Genomic DNA, 22441 nt, shown 5'->3' on the forward strand with positions numbered 1-22441 from the left:
AATTTTCCTTTCATACAAAAGCACTTTCAGAATCCAGACAGATTAGGTTAGGGCAAGACTACCTTTCCCATCACCATTTTATAAGCAAATCTTTCAATATCCAACATATGTTGGTTGAATTAATGAGAGCAATAAACAAAGAAACCAAAGTTAGCTATGAACACACTCAATGGAAAACTTCATCTTACTCTAAAGTCTTCTCCCTTTTTGAATGTTATGGCTAAATATAGGATAAGAATGCTTTCTTGTGTACTTCTCTTTATGTTTCAGTCTTGTTCACAGACTTTCTGACTCACCCCTATTCATGATCAAACACAAACTTCACAAAAGGTTTAATTGCATCTAGACTTTAATAAATATTCTATTTGGGAATCTGCAAATAAGACTATAGGAAGGTGGGGGAATCTTTTTGTTATGCAAATACAAGCTAGTGGAGCTCGCTCAGAAAGCTATTTAGCTGAGCCCTCAAAAAGCAATGTTTGAATGGACTTTTCTTTTCTCTTTTTTTTTTCTTCCAGGAATGTCAACCTCATTACAAGTCTGGTTATAACATCCTTATTCTTTGGTCAGTTGGCAAGTAAGTTCTTCCTCAGATGAATTTTGATAAAGCATGTAATGATAACTTGATGTGTTTTTGTAAGCTATCTCAAATGAAGTTCTTTATTCAGAGATGGAAGGATAAGATCTTGATAACAAAGAATTTTTATAGAAGCTTCTCCAACAGGACGTGTCCTCTCTGCAGTGGGCAAGTGCTGGACACCTCTCTTCTTTGAGTTCTTCCAGATGGAGTTGGATACAAATTGATGTGTAATGTTGACTGTAACTTCCACCTCCTGAACAGGGGCCAGCCTTTGTGCTAAGCACCTCAGAGACATGAATTTGATTTGCCTTCACAAGATCTTATGCAGTATTGGTATTTCATTGCCACTTTTAAAGTCGAAGAATTGAGACTCAAAGAACTACCTTTTTCAGATCACAGCTACTAGAACCAGGATTTGAAATCTGTCTAACTCCAAAGGCACAACTCATACCCTTTATGCAAAATTTGGTGTTTTAATAATTCTTGGTTTGAGTTTCTTTTTTCTTTCTAGAAGCAACTCAGTAAAACAGGTGGTATATAGACATATTTTACCCAGTGAATCATGTCTATAAGCATTAGAAAACCAGTATACAAACCATGGCAACAGCAAAGGTAATAATGAGGTCAAAAAGACCAAATATTTGACCATGAAACTATATTGATAATTATGGAATGTAAGGTTGATGTGGAGATCTTAAAAGTTTTCTTTTATCACCTAAAGGCCAGTTAACCTGGACAAATTTGGGGGTGAAAACAAACTCTTTGCAGGCTACAATATCTCTTATTTTTTAAACTAGTTATTCCTGTGAGAAATGAATTTTGAAGTCCTATATTTTGTATCAGGAATTTGGGCACAATTTGATCATTCATCACTTTCATCACGCAGCTAGTAAATTGTCATCAGGGAACTGAAGACTCAGTTGCCCTCAGTAACCTTGAACACATAATTGAGCCCCATGATGGACTTATTCCATGATGAAGCCATTCCTCTTGCCTGTGAAGTTGTCAGAGGTCATGCATATGTATGGGTGTGGGAAAAAATGATGACTCAGTTTTCTGTGATTATTCAACCTATGCCTGAAGGCATCATCCTCACACACGTAAGGGTTTCCTTTTCTACACATTTTCTGAAGTAAACAAATAGGTTATGGCCCCTGCGTGGTAAATGTGTTGTTTTAATGGCTGAGAGTACAAATGGCTTGGTGACTCACAGGAGTCACCAAGTTGTGCAGTATAAATAATAATGGGAGGAGAGATAAGGCCTTATGATTTAGGTCTAACTTTTTGCTGTCTCTTCACTGTGAGTTAACTTTGAGTGCAGAATATACTTTAAACATTTATTGCATTTCCTATGATGAGGATGAGATGGAGATAGCTCTTTACCTATTCAAGGGAAGTCTGTATACTGGTCTTTTTATAGCAAAGTTATGCCTTGCGAGGAAAAGTTAATGAAGGCATCTCTATGACAGTTGATGTGCCTGTTTAAATACACTCCAAGGGTTCCCCTTAGAGTTCTAGCCAACTCTTCTAGCTTCACAACTTGGCCCTTGTCCTTCACTTAATTCCCCTTCTTATGTTCATATACCTTCTAAAAATATAAAAGTAGATCAAGATATCAGAAGAGTGAAGATGGGGATGTATTAAATCTTTGCTCAAACAACACAACACTCACCTCCTCCAAGTGTTGTAGCTTTGATGCAGACTCTCATAGTCTGCCTCAGGTTTCTAATGCTAACTTGCCTGTCTCTTAAGGGGCAAGAGGTTTCTCACTGATCTCAGTAAACTGTGCCCCTCTTCCCATTTCCAAAAAATAGAGCCTAGCTTTGTCATTTGGAATAAAATTTCATGATAGCTACCAACAGCATCAGCATCTCCATTGGCATTTAACAGAAGCTTACTATACTTTATTCTAAGCCCATACGTGCATTAGTTCACTTATCTCCTTCAAAGACATTGCCAAGAAAAGTGTCAGAATTCCACATAAGTAAAACTGATAGAGAGAGACCCACTCTTAAGAAACAGGTACAGTGGTTCAGTTGGATTCTTGGTTGCAGGAGAGCCAAGGATCTGAGAGCTAGGGTCACTTGGTAAAAAGTGGTAGCTTGGGTCATGATCTTGCAGGGAGAAAGGCAAGCTTCTGGCTCTCTTCTCTCTTCTCCTCAAGAAGAGGGCATATTAATCAGATTTATCAGATAATGTATGACAGCTGAAGCATGTTCATGAGTAGGCAGGTCACTGTGCATCAAAGAGCTGTGATAGTCAAGTCTCTCAGAATCTTCTGTTTTTTTTTCTTCCGTGTGACTGGGCTGAGTAGATTCAAGACCTGCAGTCTTGGGGCAGTGCCTTCTCTCTACCTTTCTCTGCAGGCATGCCCAATTGCACTTAATTGTTATTTTCATTTCCTATGCCTCAAAATCAGTCAGAAAGTGATAAAACATAAAAATAGGAATTCTAGATGATCAGGGTAGAGATTCTGCTTAGAAACAAAGCCTAAAGTGTATCTTTTATTCAAGTATTATCAACGTTCTGGGGGCGGGGTGGATTACTGAGCCATATCCTAGTTATCATCATAATGGCATTGTGATTTTTATCCACCATCGTTCCTTATGAACCACACAGGATGAATGTAGGATGATGAAAGAACAGAAGTTTACTGTTGGAATATACTGGTTGGACCTAGTTGGAGTATATTAAACCTTTTCATAATGCAACCCTAGACCCTTATATAAGTCCATTGCTCTTCATGGTAAACTCTTAGGTACAAGATGCAGATTAGCATCTTCCAACTGAAAGGTTCTTTTGGAATCACTGGGCAGAAAGTTCTTACTGATGAAAGAAACAAGAGAAGAGTAATGGCATTCTTAAGAACAATGGGCTGGAATAGTAGACTTAACTGTAGGAAGAGTCAGGGTCGCCCTGAGAAGAAGAGGAAGAAGAAAGGGGACACTCTTATGAGCAGAGTCCAGGTTGTAATCTATGAATTTCCCTTTTGCTAATGGCATGTAGGTGACTAGACCTGGTTTCAAGCCTTTTCCTCAGTAGGTTAACCTCTATTGACCAGTGATCCCAATATTAGTATCTATCCCTTGATCAGGACCCATCATTACATTTTCGCTTAGTTTCCCTTCATTTATCAAGCCTCTCTCAACCTCTTTTCCTTCCTCATTATTTTCCTCCAGAAGATTAGTTATTCAAAAGACCCATATGTTCTAGGGTAGCCTACACTGAAGGAATTTACCATTTTCAAGTGTTTAAAATGAAAAACAAACTTATTAACATGAAAATATCAGGATGTTTTAAATAGCCATTGCTGTTTAAAATCTGTTAAAAGCCTCCCAGTCTACATCCAATGCAGTCTGTGAAACCTATTAAATATAACCAGACAATCAACCCAAAAAATTATTTTGAGATTAAAGTAGCAGCATATACCAATATAAGCCAAATTGAAAAACTGGGCTAATTAGAGGAATTATCAACCTAATATCTCATACAGAAACTAGTATGTGGGTATTTTTCCCCCTTTATTTCCTGTCACGTCACTGTATCCCAGAGTCAAGGCATAAGTCTTAATCCTTCACTTCATCCATGTAAACAGCAGCATAAACTGGATTTCAGTCTATGCCATATCTAGCTCCTACTTTTATTAAGAGAAATTTTATACAGAAGAAATGTGATTACTCTTGTGAATAGTTGGTTTTCAGAATTCAAGTTAATTATTTGCTGTAAAATACATTGTTTCATTTTTTATCATCTTTTTAATAGGTGGTTTTCCAAGACCAATTCATATAAGTAGTATTATTTATTACTCTAAAACATTTTGTTTTGTTGCCTAGAGTAAAAGATGTTTTTGTGTGTCTTGATTCTATTATTTTCGTCTTATGATTATCCTTTAATTCCATCCTAACCCACTTTAGCAAGATTTATTATATGATAAAGAGTAATGATAAAGAGCAGCTTTTGCAAACAAAATAAACCATTTTCTAAGTCTCTGAAAATATTATCTAAAGCAAGACAGGGATCAATTAAATAAAAGCAAATATCCTATTATTCAAGGATCTATTTCTGGGTTATGTGATTCTTTCTTTCTTTGAGTTTTATTGAGGTATAATTGACATGTAGCACTGTATAAGTTTAACATGTGCAGTAAGATAATTCACCTTACACCCATCATGAAATGATTACCAGAAAAATTTTAGTGAAAATCTATCATCTCATATAGATACAAAATTAAAAAAATATTTTCCTTACGATGAGAACTCTTAGGATTTACTTCCTAACAACTTTCAAATATAATATACAACGTTAATTATATTTATCATTTGTACATTATATTCCTAGTAATTACTTATCTTAAAACTGAACATTTGTGAGACATTTTGACTACCTTCATCTAATTTCCCTTCTTCCCATCCCCTGCCTCTGGTAACTACTAATCTGATCATTTTAAAATGAGTTTATTTGTTTTTGAAGTATAATTGACCTACAATACTGCCTCTTGAGAAATCTGTATGCAGATCAGGAAGCAACAGTTAGAACTGGACACGGAACAACAAACTGGTTCCAAATAGGGAAAGGAGTACGTCAAGGTTGTATATCATCACCCTGCTTATTTAACTTATATGCAGAGTACATCATGAGAAACACTGGGCAGGATGAAGCACAAGCTGGAATCAAGATTGCCAGTAGAAATATCAATCACCTCAGATATGCAGATGACACCACCCTTATGGCAGAAAGCGAAGAAGAAATAAAGAGTCTCTTGATGAAAGTAAAAGAGGAGAGTGAAAAAGTTGACTTAAACCTCAACATTCAGAAACTAAGATCATGGAATCTGGTCCCATCACTTCATGGCAAATAGATGGGGAAACAGTGGCAGACTTTATTTTTCTGAGCTCCAAAACCACTGCAGATGGTGACTGCAGCCATGAAATTAAAAGACGCTTGCTTCTTGGAAGAAAAGTTGTGACCAACCTAGACAGCATATTAAAACATGTATAATATCATGTATGAAACTAGTCGCCAGTCCAGGTTCGATGCACGATACTGGATGCTTGGGGCTGGTGCACTGGGATGACCCAGAGGGAGGGTATGGGGAGGGAGGAGGGAGGAGGGTTCAGGATGGGGAACACAGGTATACCTGTGGCGGATTCATTTTGATATTTGGCAAAACTAATACAATATTTTAAAGTTTAAAAGTAAAATAAAATTAAAAAAATAAATAAAATGGATTAATTTAAAACAAAACAAAACAAAAAAAGTAGAGACATTACTTTGCCAACAAAGGTCCATCTAGTCAAAGCTATGGTTTTTCCAGTGGTCATGTATGGATGTGAGAGTTGGATTATAAAGAAACCTGAGTGCTGAAGAATTGATGCTTTTGAACTGTGGTGTTGGAGAAGACCCTTGAGAGTCCCTTGGACTGCAAGGAGATCCAACCAGTCCATCCTAAAAGAAATCAGTCCTGAATACCCATTGGAAGGACTGATGCTGAGGCTGAAACTCCAATACTTTGGCCACCTGATGCGAAGAACAAACTCATTTGAAAAGACCCTGATGCTGGGAAAGATTGAAGGCGGGAGGAGAAGGGGATGACAGAGGATGAGATGGTTGGATGGCATCACCGACTCAATAATCAGTGTGATTTTGTTGTTGACCATCTGGTGATGTCCATGTGTAGAGTCTTCTCTTGTGTTGTTGGAAGAGGGTGTTTGCTATGACCAGTGCGTTCTCTTGGCAAAATTCTATTAGTCTTTGCCCTGCTTCATTCTGTACTCCAAGGCCAAATTTGCCTGTTACTCAGGTGTTTCTTGACTTCCTACTTTTGCATTTCAGTCCCCTATAATGAAAAGGACATCTTTTTGGGCTATTAGTTCTATAAGGTCTTGTAGGTCTTCATAGAACCATTCAACTTCAGCTTCTTTAGCATTACTGGTCAGGACATAGACTTGGATTACTGTGATATTGAATGGTTTGCCTTGGAAACGAATAGAGATCATTCTGTCATTTTTGAATTTGCATCCAAGTACTGCATTTTGGACTCTTTTGTTGACTATGATGGCTACTCCATTTCTTCCAAAGGATTCTTCCCCATGGTAGTAGATATAATGGTCATCTGAGTTAATTTCACCCATTCCATATTGTAGCAAATATCAACATTTCATTCTTTTATATAGCTGAGTAATATTCCACTGTATATATACACCAAGTCTCCTTTATCCATTCATCTATCAATGAGCACTTAGGTTGCTTCCTTATCTTGGTTACTGTCAATAATGCTGCAATGAACATAGGGGTACACATATCTTTTTGAATTAGAGTTTTTGTTTTCTTCAGAAAAATGCCTAGGAGTTAAATTACTAGATGATGTGGTAGTTCTATTTTTAACTTTTTGAAGAATTTCCACCCTGTTCTTCCATAGTGGCTGCATTAATTTACATTTCCACTAACAGTGCACGGGTGTTCCTTCTTCTCCTCATCTTTGCCAAGCCTTGTTATTTGTTGCCTTTTTGATACTAGCCATTCTGATAGGTTTGACACTGTGGTTTTGATTTGCATTTCTCTGAAAATTAGTGATGTTGAGCATCTTTTCATGTGCCTGTTGGCCACCTGTACGTCCTCTTTGGAAAAATATCTTTTCAGCTTCTCTGCCTATTTTTTTTAATGATATTTATTTATTTGGCTGTACTGGGTCTTCATTGCAGCACAGGCTTTTCTCTAGTTGCAGAAATCAGGGGCTGCTCTTCATTGCTGTGTCCAGGCTTTGCATTGTGGTCGTTTCTTGTTACAGAGCTTGGGTCTAGGGCACTCCGACTTCAGTAGGTGTGCTTTCTGGCTCTAGAGCACAGGCTCAAATGTTGTGATGCACAGGCTTAATTGCTCCCTGATATGTGGGATCTTCCCAACCCAGGCATCAAACTCATGTCTCCTGCATTGGCAGGCAGATTCTTTACTACTGAGCCATCAAGAAAGCCCCTCTCCCCATTTTTTAAATCTTTTTTTTTTAAATGTTGATTTGTATGAGTTCGCTATATATTTTGGATATTAATCCATTATCAGACATATCATTTGCAAATATCTCTTCCCATTCAGTAGGTGGCCTTTTCATTTTCTTCATAGTTTCCTTATCTGTGCAAAAGCTTTTGGTCTGATGCAATTTTTCTCATTTATTTTTGCTTTTGTTTCCCTTACCTGAGGAGACATAGCCCCCAAAGTATTCTAGGGTCAGTGTCAAAGTGAACACTCTCGATGTTTTCTTCTAGGAGTTTTACGGTTTAATTTATATTAAGTCTTTAATTCATTTTTAGTTTATTTTTTAATATTGTGTGAGAAAGTTGGGTTATTTGATTTTTTAGTGTTGTTTTCCTTCCAGTTATGCATGTTCAATTTTATTTCATTTATAAGTAAAATGAAGTCCTTTTCCTTTTAGTGGAAAAAATTTCATCTCCTTTTAGCAGAAAAGAAGGCTTAAACCTAAAGTCTGTTGAGATGATTATATCTGAAATTTATCGTGAGACTTAAAAAATATATATTCATTTTGGCCAAACTATCCTCTAGTAACAAACACAGAAAATCATTAAGATGGGCATTAAACTCAGGTTTATTTGACTGAAACATGTTATATGAGTGACATAAAGAAGTGATGGTTTTTCACCAAGGTATCTGTTGATTGCCAATGAGTCAGCTATTCCTTCATACTTGTGGCTTTTTATGTATTTATAACCAACACTTTAGTGGAGAATGAGGTCTAGAAATAATCAAGGTCCAGATGATAAAACCCTAGTTTAATATCTCAGTCATTTCCATTTCCTCTAGATTTTTCTGGGATTAAAAAAATTCACTGTTATAACTTCTACTTTCATGATATGGTCTCCAGATGGCTGACTAAAATTTATTCCATCACCTTAAGGTTATTCAAGTTTCCTACAAAGCAGAACTGGAGGTGGGGGCAAGCATGCAAGCACCTAAAATAGCTTGTTTGAGGATATGAATAGTGATGTGTATCAGAATCTGTGGTAGAATTGTACTTTTTAAAAGAAGAATATGGGTGTTAACAAAAGGTAGACAATAATTAAGATCCTCTGGATGTATTCTGGGATAATTTTCTTCCTTTTTCATCAAAATTTGCCTCTAGGAAAGCCACAATTCCTAGTTTAGATGCCTAAGGAGTTCAGATTGGGGTATCTTATCTTCAGCAGAAAAAAAAAAAGTTATAATATCTCCAAGGCCATTTAACTTTCAGCTAAGGTAAAAAATATCTTTGAAAGGATGTACTTTTGTGTGTGTGTGTGGCCTTGTCACACAGCATATGGGATCTTAGTTCCCCAGCCAGTGGTTGAACACACGCCCCCTGCAGTGGAAGTGCAGTCTTAACCACTGAACCACCGGGAAAGTCCCAAGATGTATGTTTTAAAAGTCAACAATACATACATTTTGGAAAAAAAAAAATTATAAAAGTATTTCCTGTAAAATCTGTTTGCCTCCTTTGATTGAACACTCATGGGTGTGTTGAGAAAAGTGTTAGATTTATCTGAGCAATGTCATATTTAATAGCCAAATCATAGGCTTATATGAGTAACAAAAGGTGGATACTGAGTTTATGTTTTAATGAAAAACATTGTTAAAAATACAAAACTTCAAAAGTTTATTACAGTGGTTGAGAAATTCCAAATAGTTCTAAAGACAGAGTTCATGGTCACCCTTCTACTGGTGCATAATGTGATAATACTCAAATGCCTTATCTTGCTTAAAAATATTTAATTAGTAAATGACTTTGTCTTGCCTTCTGTGCAGAAGTCACATGGTCCTTAGCTAGCCATTTATTTCTTTGTGTCCTAAAGATGACCACTGCCACCCCTTCCCCCCAGTTTGGCCAGATGGATGATTATTTCAACTTTTTTTCCTCCTCCCTTCCCATTTCCTACCCACACACTGCCTCCGTTACACTCTGTACCTTACTCAGTCCTCTGTCCTATCACCATGGCTTTGCAAATCGCTCTTTCCACATATAATATCTTCCCTTTTCACCATTAAGTCATATGGTTCCCTTCTTTAAGATTTAACTCTCTTTTTACAGAAACATATGATTCTCTTCCATTCCTAGTTGCTTCATTCAAGCAAGCTTTTAGCAGTTTACTAACTTGGATTTGTTTATATGTTGCCTTGAAATAAGCACTGTCAATCTTTTTCATGTGTTTGTGTTGTATCTCCAAAAGGGGATTATTGACTCTTTAAGAGAATGTCTTCTAAAAATTCCACCTACTCCAAGCACCTAGAACAGTGTTCACTTTGTGAAAAGGTGCTAAAACTTCCTTTGACAATCAAAGCCTACAGTACTGATAGTCATGGTAAATTTTAAAATACATAAAGACAGATGTGATATAAACTTTAAATTCACAGTACTCTTCAACAATAACTCCCACGAGTATCCACGAGTAATTGGAGCATTGAAAATACATAAATGGGGTGAGGGAAGGCCAAGAGAGGTCTCTAGATAGTCTAAGATCAAAAGGTGAAGAGTGTTGGTTTGTTTTCAATCCATCTGTGGGTCGCTGATTAGATTCAGCACGCTGGCCAGCTCCCCCGTGCGCTGGGTTTATTGGCTTAAGTGAAAGGAGCCGGGGGAAGGAAGGCACCATCTGCTGCTTTGAATTAATAGATAACGGAGAAGCAGGAAGGAAGACAGTGCGACAGAGTCAACGCATTCGATGTTGCTGCACTCAGTTATTAGAGTATCCTTGTCTGATTTTGGGGTCCCCAACCCTCCACCCAGATACTCAGCGAGCCAGAATGGAGGAAGGGCTGAGCAACAAGAATGTCCATGGTAGGCTCACCTCAGCATAAAGTATTACCAGTTCTTGGAACTGAAGAATGCAGAGTAGGCAGGGGCGGGGGTTCTACTTAAAGAGTTGAGCTGCATGGTGGATACATCAATCCGCTCAAAATCTTTTCTTTACGGTTGGGTGTATGTAAAGTAAACTGCTGGCATTGGAGTTTACACAGGTGGCACAAACAGGCTGTTTGGTGAGGAAAATGTGAGGAAAGCTGGTTATAGGAAATAGCCTTTCTTTTGTGTATAACATCTCGCCGACTTCATCTCAGTGAGATCTCTGAATTTAGTGTGTCCAACAGCTGACAAAAAGTCTGCTTTTGTCAACTATTCGCTGACAAAAAGTCATCAATGATTGATTTATTTCCTCCTCTCCCAAGAACTTTTTGTTCGCGGGACGGGGAGAGAGGTTGAAACCAGGAGGGCTGGGCATCAAGGAGGAAATCAGCCACAACGGGGTGGGAGTGAGGAGGACGGGAAAGCATTGGGATCACTACGGAAGCTCTGAGACTTTGGGGACGCTCCGCGCTCTTCCGGCTCCAGTCCGCTGCAGCCGCCCTTTATGCTGCGGACACGGGAGAGTTAAGCCAATAAACACGTAAGCGCCGCTCCCTCCCCAATCGGCAAGATGCCTCTTCGGCTCTAGGCTGCATCGACAGCTTGCAACACTCGGCATCTTTTCTGGAGGCGCCTCCTTCAGCGGCTGCAGATGGCATCCTGCTGTGGGCTCGGGGCTCGCAATTGACTCCCTCCTTTGCCCACTTTCGGTCCTCGGACGCACCTCTCCCCTCCCCTCCTCCGCCTGGGTCAGAGCCCAGCTCTCGAACGCCGGGCGGAGGAAGCAGTCTCCGCGGCCGAGGCTGAGGCTAAGCAGCAGCGCGCTTGCTCCCTGATTTGGGGAGAAGCGGCCATCCGGGAGAGCCGACCCCCAGCTGCCTTCGGCGCCCCCCACCTTTTGCACCCCAAGCCAGGGGCTCCAGGGACCCCTCCTCCCCAGGCGCCACCATGCTGGACCCTTCATCCAGCGAAGAGGAATCGGATGAGATCGTGGAGGAGGAGAGCGGCAAGGAGGTGCTCGGCTCGGCCGCGTCCGGCGCGCGCCTGTCTCCCAGCCGCACCAGCGAGGGCTCGGGCGGCGGCGCCGGGCTGGGGGGCGGCGGCGGGGTCGGCGCCGGGGCCGGGATGGGCGCCGGCGGCGGCGGGGGCAGCGGCGCGAGCAGCGGCGGCGGGGCCGGGGGGCTGCAGCCTAGCAGCCGCGCCGGTGGCGGCCGACCCTCCAGCCCTAGCCCGTCGGTGGTGAGCGAGAAAGAGAAGGAGGAGTTGGAGCGGCTGCAGAAGGAAGAGGAGGAGAGGAAGAAGAGGCTGCAGCTCTATGTGTTCGTGATGCGCTGCATCGCCTACCCCTTCAACGCCAAGCAACCCACCGACATGGCTCGCCGGCAGCAGAAGGTAGGTGCGCCTGGGAGGCCCAGAGAGTAGAGCCGGGACGTTGCCAGGCGGGCGGGGCGAACAATGGGAGCTGGCGGCGCAGCTGGCGAGGAGGAGCTGTAGGAGGAGGAGACCGCGCCCCAGGGAAGGGGTTACAAGGCCCCCCTCTCCGCGGCCAGGCCTCGCCTAGCCCAGCTCGGAGTGCACCAGGAGCTGCCCAGGACCAGCAAGGGTCCTGGAGCGCAGCACCCTGTGCCTGGGCCTCCCTGCTGGGGAGCGAGGCGGGCAAGTTCTGCTTTGTGGCCCGGGAGGTTCGTAGAGTGACTCGCAGCCGGCGGCTCCCATAGAGGCCTGGCTCGCTTGCCGGGCTCTCAGCACTCTCGAGCGGCCGGCGGCTGCGCTCAACTCCCGGCCCGCCCTCCTGGGCGTGCGCAGGGCGGGCAGGGGCGCCCTGTAGGTGGGGGCTCCGGTACGGAGCAAGTGGAGCGCCTCCGAGCCGCGCTCAGGCTAACCCCGGCAGAGAGCCACCGCAGGGGCAGGCGGGAGAAAGCGAACACAGAAAGCGAAGCTTCCCGTGACACTGCGAAGGGCACCCTCCTCCCTCCACCCGGGTCAGATGATCACAGATTAGGGTCGACTTGGGGGTCCTCGGGACACCGCTTCACTCTGGCTGGGCTTCCTTCCAATGTCCCTTGCCCTTGCTCACTCACCCCAGAGCAGGGGCAGGCACACCTGCTCCTTCTCCCTGGGTCAGCCCCTCTGTGTTTCTCTCTTTGACCCCCTTCTTTTCCCAAGGTGACTTCGCCGCCACCTTCTGGCTCTCCTAGGCCCTTCAAGCCCTGCCACAGGCTTGAAAAAGTGCAGCTGGAAAAAGCCTTGCAATTATAAGCATCAAAAAGCTTTTTGTGTCTGAGGTTGGGGTAAGGCTAAGAAGGTTCCGGGCTGCCTTTGATGTGAAAAAAGTGCCTATTTCTATCCGCTGTTCTCCAGCCAGAGAAAGGAGGGATTAGTTAATGCAAGTCGAGGGTGGTGGACCAGAAGAGGAGTCGGGTACTCATCTGGAGTGAGTTGTGAAGCAAGTTAGCATCCCATTCTGTCTTTTTAGATGAGTCTGCCACAGCTGAACTAACAGAGAAGTCAGTGAAGCCCCCAGAGGGGCGGTGTGAGGGGCGATTAAAGCCAGCTCTAACCCCCTCAGAGGTTACTGAGACCAGTTTCTTAAAATAGAGAATTTCTGGGTTGTTGCCATTTAAGACTGATTTATATGTTGCCTGGAGTAGAGTGTTAGGTTTTCCTATATTTATCCAGCCTTATCTTGAGTTAGCACAGATTTCTCTGTTTGTTTTGCATGTGTATGTACACAAACCACCCAGAAGTGATGATTTATTTCAGCTATCACAAGCTTGGTTATCAGTTTTATTAAAGATAAAATTGATTTCCTGGTTGAGAAAGAACAGGTGGGCTACACACTCCTTGCTTAATCCCCCCTGCCCCACTCCCTCATCAGTGGCTCCTTGCTTTTTCCATGTGCATTTTGAACTATCCTAGAGCAAAAGTATTTTCAGAACCGTAAAAGTTTTTGGATAGTCTTTTAAGGTTGAGGCTTGGGTTCACAGGGCCTGGTATTTCAAGCTTCAGGTTGAAATTATTTCGGTAATTGTGTCTTTATAGCAGGGGAAATTCCATTTCCAAAATCTCTCCCATTAATAATGGCACCCACTAAAGAAGTCCTGTTCCTTTGTTAATGAAAAGCTGTTGCCACTTGAAGAAAAGTTAAGAAACAAACTTCCCTTTATTAGTCAAAAGGCTCTCTAGCTCTGTCCTTCAAATACAGGCTGAAATCCAGCACCAGAATGGGAAAACAAATCCATTCTCATAAAGACCCAGGTCTTCTAAACAGAAGCTTCAGCCACCTGAGAAAGAGCGTCAGGAGGCTGGTTTTTCTGATCTGATCTGGTATGTTTTATCCAGATCCATTCAAAGCTGTGGTTGAGGGACAAGTAAGGTGTGTTTTTACACATGACCTTAATATCTGAGGGACTCCAGGACAGATTGATAACACTGGCATTTGGTCAAACTATTTTTAGTTGTTGCAGCAGACTAAATACATATCCCGGCAAAGCTGCCTCCTGGCTGTTGTCTATATTGGTACGCTGAATATCTCTCTCTTTATTACAAAAAAAACAAGCTTTCCCCAATACTATATCTTTGTGTTTGGTGCCTTTTTGGGAGAAAAAAAAAAAAAAGAAAAGTGTTCTGCTATTTTTCTCTAAGTAGAAAGCATGAACTTTTTTTTTTTTTTTTTTAAGGAGCCATCATTGAAAGTAAAAGTTTGCATAATCATGGAGGCCAAACTTAAAGCAGAGAAATAAGATTGAATTAGTCTTGGAGAAATAAAAACTAGGTGTAAAGTAAACATGAGTTTGTAGAAAAGAAATGGATGAACTAGAAAAAGAGGAAAAATGATGTAGAGAAAGTGAATAGAGTGATAAGGGCTGGGGCAGAGAGAACTGCTTATGAAAAGCAATTGCTAAATTGGGAAAAAGGAAAGATCATATTGTCAAATCACTGTGCTGTATACCTTAAAGTTACACAGTGTTGTATGTCAATTATATCCCAATAAAGTTGGGGTGGAGGAAGACCATATGATACAGAGTTTAATAAACTTTAGGAAACCAGCTAGTTTACTTGATAATAGTAACATTGGCTCCTGTTTTTTTAAGTACTTGCTGAGGGCAGGGCACTTACTTTAAGTCATTTTTTAAAAGTGGACTTCTTTTAAGGAGAATCTTAGATTTACTGAAAAGTTGAGAAAATAGTATAGAAAGTTCCCATACAACCCAGACAGTTTTCCTCTATAATTATCTTATAGTAGTATGGGTACTCGGAGAAGGCAATGGCACCCCACTCCAGTACTCTTGCCTGAAAAATCCCATGGATGGAGAAGCCTGGTGGGCTGCAGTCCATGGGGTCACTAAGAGTTGGACACAACTGAGCGACTTCCCTTTCACTTTTCACTTTCATACATTGGAGAAGGAAATGGCAACCCACTCCAGTGTTCTTACCTGGAGAGTGCCAGGGATGGGGCAGCCTGATGGGCTGCCGTCTCTGGGGTCGCATAGAGTCAGACACGACTGAAGTGACTTAGCAGTAGCAGTTAGCAGTATGGGTATTTGTTGTACAATTAAAGAACCAATAGCTATACCTTGTTTGCTAAAATCTGTCATTTATTTAAATGTCCTTTGTTTTACCTAACTACCTATTTCCATTCCTAGATCATTTTAGGTTCTTCTCATCATTAACAATGTAGGAATTATGAAGAGAACTTAAAATGATCTAGGAACAGAAATAGGAAGTTAGGTAGAAACTAAGGACATTTAAATACACCATAGATTTTATTAGTAGTAATGTAAGGATGACCATCCCCATCTTTAGAAAAGAAAACCGAGACTCATTGAGGTTTTCTAATTTGCCTAAAGCACTATGTAGACAGATGAGAGAGTGGGAATTTAGGCATGGGGTTCTCTGATTTCAAATCCTATCTTCTTAATATGCAACACTGGCCAGAAGTATTCTAAATGAAAAATAGAAGGCTAGCATCCTGACAACATGTCTAGCGTACTTCTTGACTCAGGATTATTTCTATTTGAGTTGAGAGAGACCTGCCGCTTCCACTTTGAACACCTATCCAAAAAAATCAACAAGGGGAAAACAATTCTTTAAGTACTAATTTCATAAAGAGTACGGAGGAGAGAAAGGGCTTCCCTGGTAGCTCAGCTGGTAAAAAAAGCCATCTGCAATGTAGGAGACCCTGGTTCGATCCCTGGGTTGGGAAGATCACTTGGAGAAGGGAACGGCTACCCACTCCAGTATTCTTGCCTGGAGAATCCCATGGACAGAGGAGTCTGGCAGGCTACAGTCCATGGGATCACAAAGAGTCGGGCATGACTGAGTGACTTCCACTCACTCACTCATGAAGGAGAGAGAGACGGTAGCTGGTAAATCTTAAGAGCAGACTGTTGTCAGTCTTTCTATATACTTTGAGCTGGAAAAAAAAATTTTTTTTAGCTCAAAAGAACAATTGGGAAGGAACAGAGGGAAAAGATGCCATTGCTGGATCATTCTGATAGTTAATTACTTAGGCTTCACTTTTACTGGGAAAGAGAATGCCTAGGTTTTCAGTCTTTCCAGTTAAAAGAAGGGATTTGAAACAAACTATGTAAAAATATTGTCAGCGAATAAGGTCATGTGCCTGATGTACAGTGAAGTCAAATAAACCAAATGTCAGAGTTTAGAGCAGAGAAAGGTTTATTGCAGGACCAGCCAAAGAGAACCAGTGGCTCAAGCTCAAAACCCCTGAGCTCCCCGATGGCTTTGGAAAAGATTTTTATAGGCAGAATTTAGGGTGAAGGCTGCACACTGTGTGACTTTCCTCTGATTGGTTGGTGACAAGTTAACAGGGTGGTACTCTGGGAATCTTGCCTCAGCCTGAAGTTGCCATTCCCGCCCTGGGTGGGGGCTTTAGTTCTCCAAAAGAGCTCAAAGACAGTGTTGCCTGTGTGTGTGCTCAGTCGTGTCTGACTCTTTGAGACCCTGTGGAGTGTAGCCTGCCAAGCTCCTCTGTTCACAGGATTTCCCAGGCAAGAATACTGGAGTGGGTTGCCGTTTCCTTCTCCAGGGGATCTTCCTGGATGAGGAGTTGAACCCGCAGCTCCTTCATTGGCAAGCAGATTCTTTACCCCTGAGCCATCCTATCGATATATTTTGAGGAGGAACCAGTACCTGTGACCCAAGGCTCCATTGTTTCTTGACTGCAGCTCCCTTGTCTCTGCATCCCCTCTCTTTTCTGATTAGCACGGGTTTGAACCTGCTCTTTGGAACACAGGGGAGGTCCTGGAGGTTACATAAAGTCTATTTCCTACAAAAAAGAAATGGGTGAACACAGAAAGGATTTATACCCAGAAACTGCACAGGGTCTTGCTAAATTTCAATATGTTATCATTTGTAGGTACATTTTCCTTGTACTACTGTAAATCTAAATATAGCATGTTGGTAATGATAATTTATGACCACAACAAAAACCGAGTCATCAGGCTGTCACAATGTATGTTTTAGCAGCTGATAAATGATAATTTGAAAAACAGTTCTGAGCTTTTTTTTTCCTCTTTTTTGTCAGAATGCTAGAGTGAATACCTAGAAGCTGGCATGACAGAGTTACACCATATGTTTCTAAATCACGTAGTAATGATGATGAGTGGCTGCCTCATGTGAACTACCTACTTATAGATGTTCCTGAGGGAATGTAAAAGCAGGCACTGTAAACAATTCTGTGTAATGTGTAAACTGACATGACCTGTTTTTGTTTTAACTTGGCTAGGAACTGTTTGTAATGCCTGGATTACAGATGTCCAGAATGAATTATGGGTGCATATGTAGGTGTGTATACATGTGTGTCTGTATGTATTGTGTGTGTGTGTGCTCAGTCATGTCCAACTCTGCAACCTGATGAACTGTAGCCTGCCAGGCTCTTCTGTCTTTGAAGGTTTCCAGGCAAGAATACTGGAGTGGGTTGCCATTTCCTACTACAGGAGGTCTTTCTGACCCAGGGATCGAACCCATCTGTCTTGCGTCTCCTGCGTTGATAGGTGGACTCTTTACCACTGCATCACCTGTGTTCACATACACGCACAGGCACATCACATACACATAAATACACATCATGGCATCACCAATGCAATGGACATGAACTTGGGCAAACTTCGGGAGATGGTGAGGGATAGGGAGGCCTGGCATGCTGCCATCCATGGGGTCGAAAGACTTGAACACAACTGGGCAACTAAACACCACCGCCACCTGTATGTACTGGGTTGGCCAAAAGTTCTTTCAAGTTTTTCTGTACCATCTTATAGAAAACTTGAAAGGAACTTTTGGCCAACCCAATATATGATGAGAGAAAGGGGCAATGCTAAAGTTGTATCTTTTCTATGTGAATTCCTCATTCAAGAGGACTTGAACTTACAACACATTTGGTCTAGTCATCAAGTTACTCATTTCCATGTGATTCAGCTTATATTTTGCTCTAAAATTATGGCTAAAGTTGAGTCACTGTTAGCCAGAGAAATTCCATCTTTATTCATTAACTTCTTTGACTTTGTTGTTCAGTTATGACTCAAAAGCCCATAACTTTCATAAAATTTAAGACCAAGTGCTAGGTTACTAAATATGTCTGAGTGTGTGTGTATTTTAAATCAATAGTGGTGATTCATTCATTCAGATATGCTTTGAGGCACTTAGGTTACTCTTCAACTATCTGAAGGGTTGCATTGTTAATGCAACATACAATTTGCATTTTAAAAATTAAAATATTTTCACCTTTTGAGAAAACTGGAAAAGACTCTGATGCTGGGAGGGGTTGGGGGCAGGAGGAGAAGGGGACAACAGAGGATGAGATGGCTGGATGGCATCACTGACTCGATGGACATGAGTCTGAGTGGACTCCGGGAGTTGGTGATGGACAGGGAGACCTGGTGTGCTGCGATTCATGGGGTTGCAAAGAGTCAGACATGACTGAGCGACTGAACTGAACTGAAATGACTGTTCAAACAGGATTCCTTCAAAAAGAATTATGTTTTTCTCTTCTTCAGGAAAAGGATTGAATTCTTTAAATTTGCTTTTTGGCATTTCCCCCCAACCCCCAATCTTCTTGGTGCAATGGGCAGGAACTGTTATGCACTGGTACTAGAAGAGACATTTTGAAGATACAGAAAACCAAAAAAGTAATAAGAGAAGTTCTAGCCTCATTACACACTTGGAATAGCCTTTTGCTTCCCTAAAACTGGACTGAACAACAGGAAATTAAATCTTTCATTCCTGAAAAACCGTACTGTTAAAAGTGGTAAAAGTCAAATAATTCCAAGGTCTTCTTCCTTCAAAAGCAAACTTAATACATAACCATAGGCTGTTACATTAAAATATAGCCAGTATTTGGGGCCAAGTGTTTATACAACTTAAGTTGGAATCATCAGGGGTGTTTTACTTACTTAGACCAAGTTCTAAGAAAGACCAGTTATTCATTGCACCAAATATTTTCCCAGGCTTTGTGAAGAACTGGAAGATAGTTGTGAGGTATGATTCTGGATTGGGGAGTTTCTGTTCTAGTTTGGAAAATGTCAGATAAATTGAGAATAAGGTAGTGTTTAATTGTAAGATGCTGCCGAAGAATTGATGCTTTTGAACTGTGGTGTTGGAGAAGACTCTTGAGAGTCCCTTGATCTGCAAGGAGATCCAACCAGTCCATCCTAAAGGAGGTCAGTCCTGGGTGTTCATTGGAAGGATTGATGCTGAAGCTGAAACTCCAATACTTTGGCCACCTGATGTGAAGAGCTGACTCATTGGAAAAGACCCTGATGCTGGAAAGATTGAGGGCAGGAGGAGAAGGGGACGACAGAGGATGAGATGGCTGGATGGCATCACCGACTCAATGGACATGGGTTTGAGTGGACTCCGGGAGTTGGTGATGGACAGTGAAGCCTGGCGTGCTGTGGTTCAGGGGGTTGCAAAGAGTCAGACATGACTTAGCGACTGAACTGGAACTGGACTGGGTTACAAATACTAAAGTAGGAGAAGGGGAGAGAGAGTACGCACCTGTGTGTGCACGTGCATGCACACATACAGGATTGGATATAGTAGTAGTAAAAATCTTCATGGGAGAAGTAGACTAGGGTGAGTAATAACAAAAACTCCGCCTCTGTGCACTGGTGCTAAATTGAATCTCGGAGACAGAGTTCGGGGTGAAGTAGAAAGGAATAGATTTATTGCTTTGCCAAGCAAGGGGGACACAGTCGACTTGTCCCCTTCAAAACTGCATATTCCAACCTAGAGGAATTTGATGAGTTTTAGAGCAGTGGTTCAAGATGTGGTTGCCAATAAAGAACAGGGTGTGTGCAGGGCGTTAATCTGGCCTCAGGTGATCTCCTGACCTTTTCTCTGGAATGAAGATTGTTTCATCAGGTAGTTAACATCTTCCATTTATTGTGAGGCTCTGTTTCTGTAGAAGAGCTGAAAGATATTGTTCTATATATCCTTTGAGGCAGGCTCCTGTCCCAAGGCTACACTATTGTTTCTTGACTGGTCCTCCTTTGTATCTGCATCCCATCGCTTCCTTGATTAGAACTTTACCCCTTGGAACTCCGGGAGAATCCTGGAGGCTGAAGCCTGTTTCATACAAACAAGAAAGGGGGTGCACTTTGCACGGGACAGGGAGCTGGGCACAGAAAGCCTTCTGTATCCAGGACCCCATGGGATCCTGCTCAGTTTCACCAGGTCTTAAAAATTTTGCATGATTTGTGTAACCATAAGGAAAGGCAGGTATTCCAGTTAGGAGAAGAGCATGATGTAGGAGGATTGTGGAAGGGAGTCACTGTTTCTGGGATTAATCATCCCATTCTTTTGGTTCTAAAAGACAGAAACCCAACTGAAGTGGCTACATCAATAGGAAAATAAGGGGACAGGAAAGGTTTATTGGTGCATGTAATTTAAAAATCCAGGGCAAGGTGCAGTCATGGCTGGATCTAGGAGTTCAAATAACTTCCTTAACAATGAAGAAAGCTGATTGATGAGAAGAAAGGTTATGTATTGAAACCTGTGTTTGAGCTTAAACTCTACCACTAGTAAACCACCGATTGCAGGAAAGTCATTGTCTGTCTTTGGGATAATTTCTACATCTGCCTTATGAAGAGGGGAAAGGGAACCCTCAAATAACCTCTACTGTCACCTTTGTATATAATATTTGATATATAATAGTTGATATTTCTTTCTGGGCAATGAGGTCACTCATTATCAAGACATAATTTCATTAAAATTTTGAATTTGGTATGTTTTGACATTATAAAATAAGACATTGTCTTCAAAGAATTTGAGAAGAAGTTAGAGTTCACTTTGTGTTTTTCGTTGAGGAGATTAAATCTTAAAAGATTACAAGGCTACAGACCATGCAAGAGATTCAGTTTATGGGATGAAATGGACTGAAAGTATATTTTTGTCTACAGTATATTTTTCAAAATTTTGAATTCATTCTCAACATTTAAAACTGTCAGGATATTACATGTAAAAATTTGTGTTTCTGGCTCCTCTTATAACTGGAAAACATAGCAAAGCTGAGCTGAGTTTTTAATGAATCTGCAAAAAGCAACAGAAATAAGACTATCAGTCTTCACTTAACTAATGGAATGTTAATCACTTTAAATAAATAAAGTATGCTTGTTCTAAGAGGAACATCATAGAAATTTGATTGGTAGGAAGCAGCAATCTGGTTCTTTCCAACACTGTCTCTTCTTGCAATTGCTGCTCTAATATTGATGGTCTGACCCTTGCTTCTGTAATGCATCCAAGAAAAAGATCTAGAATTTGGAACTCTGTGTTACCTGTCTCTGGCAGGTGTTTCTCCGTTGGGATCAGATTTATAGTTTCTGCAGAATTGGAGGGCTGACAGTCAGAATTACCTTATTATTTTTTCATTTGTCCATCCAAGCATGTGAAAGAATTACTTCTCTGTTGTTAGCAGGCAAAGAAAAGGTGATGGAAGTCAGTCAGTGATTTAAAGCCTGGCCGTTGCTTTTGACATATGATGTATAGTGCAGGAAAGAGCATAGATTCTGAAAGTTGAATGCCTATGTTTGCTCTTCTGGATATACCCCAAGCAGGCTCTGTGATTTGGGGCAACTTACTTAAACACTCTGTGGCTCAGTTTACTCATCAATAAAGTAGGAATAGTAATGGTGTCTCCATCATTAAGTTCTTGTGAAAAGTAAGTGAGCTAATATAGTAAAGCTCTTAGAACAATGCCTGGCATGTGGTGAGTAGTACATAAGTGTTCTTCTTATCGCTATTTTGATATGTACAATTTCGTGTTTTTTTTTTTTTTTTAATCTGTGAAAGGACTGTATGTGAAGTGCTGATCATAGTATGCCTTATATTCAGTATTGCTATAATCCTCATGATCATTATCCTTATTGATATGATAAGGAGACCCAGGAATAAATGGTTACCATTACAGCATCGTCTATAGAGTAGATGAGGTTGAGAGTACAATACATCGCTATTGGAAAGCATGGAGGGTAAGCCAATTATTCCATGTTTTCAAAATAATTTATGTTGTAGAAACATACCATCAATTGTCTCCCTAGTCTGGTTTATTTATACCAACAACTGACAAATTTCTAGATCTGTTATAGAGGAAAGTTTTCTTTCAAAGACCATAATCAATTAGGAATTTCTCATAGTGACTGAATCTCAGTTGAACTTAAATCACCAGGTGTGAAGTGAAAATCGCTCCTTCATGTCTGACTCTTTGCAACTCCATGGACTGTAGCCTACCAGGCTTTTCCGTCCATGGGATTTTCCAGGCAAGGGCACTGGAGTGGGTTGCCATTTCCTTCTCCAGGGGATCTTCCCAACCCAGGAATTGAACCCGGGTCTCCTGCATTGCAGACAGACGCTGAATCACCATAGGGTGTGTTTAAGTGGCCAAATCGTAAGCCAAGTTGAGAACTAACATATTGGGCATATGTCTTATTTGACTTAATTCTTTCTGAGGGGGAAAAAAATAA

At 41.3% G+C, this 22441-nt stretch overlaps 1 protein-coding gene across 23 annotated transcripts in view; it reads left to right on the forward strand.

The window, feature by feature from the left end:
- Positions 1–10638: 10638 nt before the first annotated feature.
- The window catches only part of CADPS (calcium dependent secretion activator), a 463291-nt gene continuing 451488 nt past the window's right edge, over positions 10639–22441 (forward strand). For 5 of the 23 annotated variants that reach the window (XM_044934052.2, XM_044934055.2, XM_044934056.2 and 2 more), the window contains exon 1: positions 10641–11855. In XM_044934052.2, the coding sequence (XP_044789987.2) occupies positions 11412–11855 (444 nt within the window). In that variant the 5' untranslated portion in view covers positions 10641–11411. Of the gene's footprint in view, positions 11856–22441 lie in introns of all 23 variants that reach the window. The other 18 variants (XM_025272984.3, XM_025272972.3, XM_025272975.3 and 15 more) reach the window with 6 other exon arrangements.

This window comes from Bubalus bubalis, chromosome 21 (genome assembly GCF_019923935.1).
Source record: "Bubalus bubalis isolate 160015118507 breed Murrah chromosome 21, NDDB_SH_1, whole genome shotgun sequence".
Taxonomy (NCBI): Eukaryota; Metazoa; Chordata; class Mammalia; order Artiodactyla; family Bovidae; genus Bubalus; species Bubalus bubalis.